The following is a 7,500-nucleotide window of genomic DNA, read 5'->3' on the forward strand; positions in this document are numbered from 1 at the left end:
TTTATACAATTATAATATGAATTTTACTTTCCCTTTTTTTTTTCAAAACATTCAAAATAAATATATTTTTGAATGTCTAAAAACATATATATATTGTATATTTATTTGAAAAAGAACAAAAAAAAAAAAAAAAAAAAAAAAAAGGAAAGAATATTACATAAATGAATAACCAAGAGAGAGGCTATATAAATAAAACAAATATATTATATAACAAATTCAATGAAATATTTGTATACATAAAATATACACATATATATATATATATATATATATATATATATATATGTACATTTTTATGTTTTTATATTTTTATATTTTTGCACTAGTATAAATCCTTTTAATACCTTAAAATATTATATTATTTTATACATTTTATGAATTACAACTTTAATTTTTTTTTTTTTTTTAATCGACCCCCAAAAAAAAAAAAAAAAAAAAATTTATAATTGAAAAGAATATGGTAATATTGTATTTTCTTTATATAATACATAATTTAATGAAAAAAAATTTGTTTATTTTAAAAAGTATATATTTTTTCAAAAGAAAATACAGATCTTCTTGTATTATTTTTAAATGATCTTACAAATTTTACACATTTGAAGGGAAATAAAAAGGATATAACATATATACATACATATATACATACATATATACATACATACATATATATATATATATATATATATATATATATCAATGTATATTTTATTTTTATGTATGATTGTGCCATAATAGCATTATAATAACATAATTAAGAAAAATTAAAAGATAAAAATTGTTACAATTATATTTACAATTCATGCCAAGAAAAAGATATATTTTTTTATATAAGATACTTATTATAAAAGCAAGTGTATCTTTGTCTTAGGGTTCTATTTAGTTTTATAATATAAGTATGATTTTTTTTTAAAAATATAAATAATATTATATATATGTATATATATAATGGCAAAGGAAAAGGGCATGAAGAAATAAATAAAAAATTATAATAATTAAAAAAAAACATATATATTATATATATATATATATTCCATTTAGTATATGGACATATAATATACATATATATTTCACGGTTTTCCTTTTTTTTTTTTTTTTTTTTTTATTGTAAGGTATCTAAATGAGAAAGGGCCTTATCATATACTGAATGTAAATAGTCTGAATCATTTTGGCTAGTTCCTCTTAAATTATTATGATTATCTTTTGTATGTCCACATAGTGCTTCTGTTAATTTCGTGATACTATCACGGAATTCATCTTTTTCTAATGCATTTTTAAAAGTTGTAGAGAAAGGAGTATTAACATGTTCATCATTTGTAGCAGCACTCAAAAGTTCTTTTATAAATTTTTTGATTGATTGACATTCTTGTTCATTTAATTGTGTTGGATCATTTGGATTTGTTAAATTATTATTAGTACTAACACCTGAAGTATTATTTTCACTACCTTGTGTTGATGTAGAAATATTTGGTTGGTCTAATAAACTCTTTTGTGCTTCTTCAAGGGAATTATTAAAAAAATTTAAATTATCTTTTAAGTGATTTTTAAGATCTTCTGGAATATCACTACTTATATTTTCTAGTCTTTCTTTTAAATTATTTATTTGTTTTTTTTCATTATCATAATTAACCGATTGACTAGTTGTCGCATAATTTAGTAAGAATAAAAATGCAGAAAAAATAAATACTGTAATATGTCTTGTTCTTTTCATTGTATTAAAAAAATATATATATATATAAATAAATAAATAGATATATATTTAAAGAATTATAATAACTAATATATATTATATTTTGTATTATCGATAATATGTTATTTATTCATATGTATGTTTATTACTATTTTGAGAATAGACTATAAACATAAAAATAAAATTTATTATTTTATATACAATATTAATTTTTCCCTGTTTATTTTATTTATTATTATTTTTTTTTAATTAAAGAGTAAAAAAAATAAATTACAAAATTTACAAATTTTTAGTTTATTATTTTTTTATAAGAAAATTTCTAACGTTAAAAAAAAAAAAAAAAAAAATTACAATTTTTGTTTTTATAAATATTTTTATGTATATTATATAAATTTTTATTAAAAAGGGTTTTAATAAGAAGTAAAGAAAATTATACAAAAATGATATATTTAAAAAAATGACAATAATATTTTTTTTTTTTTTTTTTTTTTTTCTGTATCTTTTATATATTTAAAAAATTAAAATTTATATTTACTATTACTACATCTATTGATTGATTGTATTATTATTTTATTATATTATGGTTGTCCAATGATATTTATATTTTTTATGATAATATTATATTATTATTCTTCATAGATTCTAAATTTTTTAAAGCATATATATTATATATAGGATGGATATATATATATATATATATATATATATATATATATATAATAATAATAATAATTAATATTTCTTTCATATATATGTATTCAATTTTTTGAATACATATTAAAAAAAAAAAGGTAATAAGAAAATATTTTTATAATATATTATATTATATATATAATTATAATATTATGTAATAATATTTTTTTTTTTTTTTTATAAGAATACAAGCACATATGTTTATATATAATAAAATATTAATAATAATTATATATTTTTTATTTTCTTGAAATATTTTATAAATTTATATTTAATTGTATATTTTATATAATAATATATAAATAGAAAAAATTAAAATTATTATATATTTTTAAAAAATAATTATATTAATAAATTAATATGAATGTTTTTTTATTTCGAAAATAGTGGTTGTATTATTATATTAATATTTTCTATATAAAATATAAATAAAAAAAAAAGAAAAAAATCGTTACATTGAATCTTAATAATGAATAAAGAAAAGGAATAATCTTTATATATATATATATATATATATATATATATATATATATATGTATGTAATTTATTTATTTATTGTTTCTTTTTTTTAATAAAATATTTTTGTACAATTTATATAAAATTAGATGTTCTAAAAATATAGTAGTTTATATTTAAAAAGGAAAAAGGAACAGTATATTTTTTATGAGGATTATCCTTATAAATTAATAATAGTAGGCTTTATATATATATATATATTATCCTAAATAGTATTTATTAAATTAAGAGCATTTTCAAATAAATCTTTATGTAGTGTTGTGTCATTAGTTTTATTAACTATTAAATAATTATGTCTTTTTGCAAAGCTATACAATCCATAGATAAAGTTTTTAAATTGTTCTTTATATTTATTATCCTTTAAAGCTTTATTAAATATATTTTCTATTTTTGTTTGAATTTGATTATTTTCATCAATTTTCTTTGAGAATGTAATAAGAAGGTTTTTCATTATTTCATATTCACTTACATTCATAGTAAAGATATCAAACTCTTTTTTAAATTCATTATATTTATTTTTATTCTCATCAGTGACAACTTTATCTTCTTTATTTAAATGTTTAAGAACATCGTCAAAAACTTCATCCATGCGTTTAAGAGGTGGTGTACTTAAATTTGATGTATAAGAAGTAGGATTTCCATTTTGTGGTGAATCCAAAGTTGGTATTTCTTTATTTTCATCTTCTGGTGATTTTTCCAATGGTTCAACCGCTTGATCAACTTGAGCACCTTGGACTTTGGTTACTTGAAGTTTTGTATTATCTTCTGATTCCCCTTTTAATGACTTTTCCTTTTCTTGATTCTTTTTACTTATAAGAGAAAAGATACCTTGTCCGATAATATCATCCTCATTTTTTTTTAATTTACTTTCATAATTATCTTGGGAATCAAACGCTGAATAAAAATCATCAAGAACAATATTATCGAAATTTTTTAAGTTTTCTTTTTTCTTATTATAACTTGTTCGCTTATTATTATTCTTTGAATTGCACCCCACACAATTGAGAAAATATAAGAAAACAAAAACGAAATAAATTGCTTGTCCCTTCATTTTAAAATATATTTGTATATATATATATATATATATATATATATATATTGTATATATTAAAAACAGTATATAAATAAAATAATATTACTTAATAAGAAAAAGAAATTTGTTATTTTCTTTTTTATTCAAATATTGTTTTGATATAAAAATTAATTTATTTCTAAAAATAACTTATATAATTATTATACTTATACTAAAATATTACTGAGACATTTTTAATTATATAATATAATTTCACAAAATGTATACATATATATATATATATATATATATTTAAAATAATTATTATTGTCAAATGTACAAGCTAATAATTTTTAAATAACCCGCCTAGATAAAATTGACGAAACAAAATTTTTGGGTCGTTAAATTCTTATTAGATTACTTAACACAATATGAATTTTTTAATCATTTAATTATTTATATTATTACAAAAAAAAAAAAAAATATATGTATATGTATATAATATACATTTACAATATATTAGAATTATTTATATTTAGTTTAATAAGATAAAATATTATATTATATTATATTTTTAATATTTAGGTTATTTTTAATATATATTGACATATATATTTAATATCAATATAATTACAAATTATAAAAAGACCAAATATAAATTAAATAATATATATGTATATATATATATATATATATATATATAATATTTTATATATATAAAATACGCAAAAGAAAAAAAATAATTTTTATAATCATTCATATGATTATTTTGTTTTAATTTCACATAATATGTAACCAACCAATAGTATTTTTATATACATTTTTGTATAATTCTCTACTATTTTCAGCATCCTTTAAATAGCTATATTTTTTAGCATAACTATAGAGATATAAAATAAAGAAAATTTTGAAATCGTTCATATATTGATCATCTGATAAAATCTTTTTAAACATATCATTTATTTCATTCTATTTATTTGTATCAATAATCTCTTTAGGAAAAACCATATTAACCAACTTTTTAACTATTTCGTATTCATTTTCGTTCATGGTAAAATTATCCATTTTTTTATTTAAATTATCATATTTACTCTGATCAGTACCAAATAGCTACTTTTTCTTTTATATTTTAATATATCATCATATATATTATCTAGTTGTTGAGATTTTGAGGTTACGTCATTTTCCTTAGTTTGATCAGACGCTTGTATATCTTTTGCAGTTTTTTTTTTTTTTTTTTTTTTTTTTTTTTTTTTTGGAATCTATTTTTTGACCTTTTTTTATCAACACCGTTGATTTATTAATCACCATATGGTTTAATTATTACTTTAGGATTTTTATGTAAATCTTGAGATTCATCTTGTTGTTTATAATTTTTTCATCATTACAAATAATACATTCTTTATTATTGTATTCATCATAATCAACATCAACAATTTTATATTTCTTTTCTTCCACATTGTCTGGATCTTTTTTTAATACGTTATATCATATTCATTTTTAAATAACAATTCATTATTTTTCTTTTCCTAGCTTTGTTCTTTTAAAATTTCAAAGAAATTATTCTTATTAACATTATTAGAATATTCTATTTCAATATTTATATTATTATCATTCAAAAATGCTGTACTAGGGGAAAACGTGTTCTCTTCATACATAAAATAAAAAAAAAAGAAATTACATATATAATAGTATACTTTCATTTTGTTAATATTTGAAAAAATATGTTTTTTTTTATAATTATAAATGTATATTATGGTGTCTTCTAAAAATAAAAGAAAATATTTTAAAAATATATTTCAATTTAGCAGGTTTAATCTTTTGAATTGTTTTTTTTCTTAAAAATGGATTTATATATAAACGAAAAATTTTGAAAGAAAGAAAAAAAAAAAAAAAAAAAAAAAAAGAGAATTTAGTTATATATATATATATATATATATATAATCATTTAATTGTTTAATATTTATTATCTGGTTTCTTTTTTCCCTACTTGAAGGAAAACCAGAATATAAGAAAACTACTAAAAATAAAATATATATATATATAATTTTATATTGTTTTGTGCATAATTCAATGAATATTCTAATAAATATATAAAAAATATATAGGAAAAAGTGCAATAAATGAAAAAAATAACTAAAATAAACGTACATCCTAATATATGTATGCACACACAATATATACATATTTTTTTTTTTTTCCAAGTATAAATTTTAACGATGTAAAAAAATAAAATAAGAATTATATAAAAGGAAAACTATTTTCATCAAAATTATTATAAAAATTATATATATTAATATATTTAAAATTTTACACAAAAAAAAGAAAAGAAAAAAAAAAATATATATATATATATATATATATATAGACATATATACATATGTATCCACTTTGTTCATATAATATTTCAAAGTGTATTTAATAAATCCACTGCATTTTCAAAGAATTCTTTATATTCACTATCGTTTTGTATTTTTTCATTTCTTAAATAACTATGACGTTTTGCAAATCCATAAATACCATAAATAAAGTTTTTAAATTGATCATGAAATTTCTTGTCATTTAATGCTTTTTGAAAAATGCTGACTAAATTTTTCATTTTTTCATTTTCATTATTATCTCTAAAAATAGAATTAAGAAGTTTCTTAATTATATCATACTCTTTTTGATTAATGACAAAATTATCATAATGCTTTCTAAAAATATTATATTTTTTGTGATTTTCTCCAAAATGAACTTGATGTTTTCCTTCGCTATTTGTAAGAAGTTCATCATAAAGGAGATCTAAATATTTCACTTCTGAGGTTGTACTTACTGTATTATTTTGATTATTACTAGGTTGTGTCGTTTGAGGAGATGTGATACTATTACTAGAATTTGAAATTGTCCTAACATTAGTTTGGGAACCATTTTTATTACTTGCATCTGATTCTGTCGATCCTCTTGGTTGTGATTCGGTTGATGTTCCTTCTGGTCTTGGTGATTCTGGCATCGTTTGTGGTTGTTCAGATCTTGATGATACATCGGGACTAGACGTTTGTGATACACTTGATAAGGCACCTGGTACCTTTTCTCCTTGTAATCCTGATGTTCCCTGTGGTGCTGGTGATGTTTGTGACTCTAATGTTTCTTTTGCTCCTGATTCTCCTAATTGTGTTCCTGGTTGTACTGTTGTTACAACTTCACGAGTTTCTGTATCTCTTGGTAATTCCGATTCATGATTTGAAACGCTATCGCCTGTACCTCCTGATTCAACAGATCTTTCAGGTTTAGTTTCTGTATGAGGACCCTCATTGTCGGTTTGTCCTTCTTGCCCTATAACCAAATGTTCATCTTCTAACACATTTTTTCCATTATCTAAATTTTCTTCCACATCATTTTGCATACCTACCTTAATATCGTTAAACATGAAAGTAATTTTATTCTTCTCCTTATTGTCTGCATTTTCTTCATTATAATATCCTAATCTATTATTTGATTTTTCATATGACAACGTTAAATTAAGAGAAAATATAAATAAAGAAGTAAACAATATAATTTGTCTTTTCATTTTTATTTTTTTATTTCTTATCAAATAAAATATATGTATATA

The 7,500-nt window shown here is 18.5% G+C and overlaps 3 protein-coding genes and 1 pseudogene across 3 annotated transcripts, besides 1 other annotated feature; all 4 read right to left on the reverse strand.

Moving 5' to 3' along the window:
• Nucleotides 1–1,099: 1,099 nt before the first annotated feature.
• On the reverse strand, nucleotides 1,100–1,708 carry PF3D7_1334700 (MSP7-like protein; the record flags this gene model as incomplete). The annotated part of the gene is made up of 1 exon (XM_001350042.1): nucleotides 1,100–1,708. One exon carries the CDS (start codon nucleotides 1,706–1,708, stop codon nucleotides 1,100–1,102), a length of 609 nt encoding a protein of 202 aa, XP_001350078.1.
• Nucleotides 1,709–3,101: 1,393 nt separating this feature from the next.
• Nucleotides 3,102–3,947, reverse strand: PF3D7_1334800 (MSP7-like protein; the record flags this gene model as incomplete). The annotated part of the gene is made up of 1 exon (XM_001350043.1): nucleotides 3,102–3,947. The coding sequence occupies one exon, from the start codon at nucleotides 3,945–3,947 to the stop codon at nucleotides 3,102–3,104; it is 846 nt and encodes a 281-aa protein (XP_001350079.1).
• Nucleotides 3,948–4,877: 930 nt separating this feature from the next.
• PF3D7_1334900 lies at nucleotides 4,878–5,018 on the reverse strand (annotated as a pseudogene).
• Nucleotides 4,878–5,018: a sequence feature (MSP7-like protein, fragment, pseudogene).
• Nucleotides 5,019–6,315: 1,297 nt separating this feature from the next.
• PF3D7_1335000 (MSP7-like protein) lies at nucleotides 6,316–7,458 on the reverse strand (the record flags this gene model as incomplete). Its single annotated transcript, XM_001350044.1, has 1 exon — nucleotides 6,316–7,458. The coding sequence occupies one exon, from the start codon at nucleotides 7,456–7,458 to the stop codon at nucleotides 6,316–6,318; it is 1,143 nt and encodes a 380-aa protein (XP_001350080.1).
• Nucleotides 7,459–7,500: the final 42 nt, after the last annotated feature.

Source organism: Plasmodium falciparum (assembly GCF_000002765.6).
Source record: "Plasmodium falciparum 3D7 genome assembly, chromosome: 13".
Lineage (NCBI taxonomy): Eukaryota > Apicomplexa > Aconoidasida > Haemosporida > Plasmodiidae > Plasmodium > Plasmodium falciparum.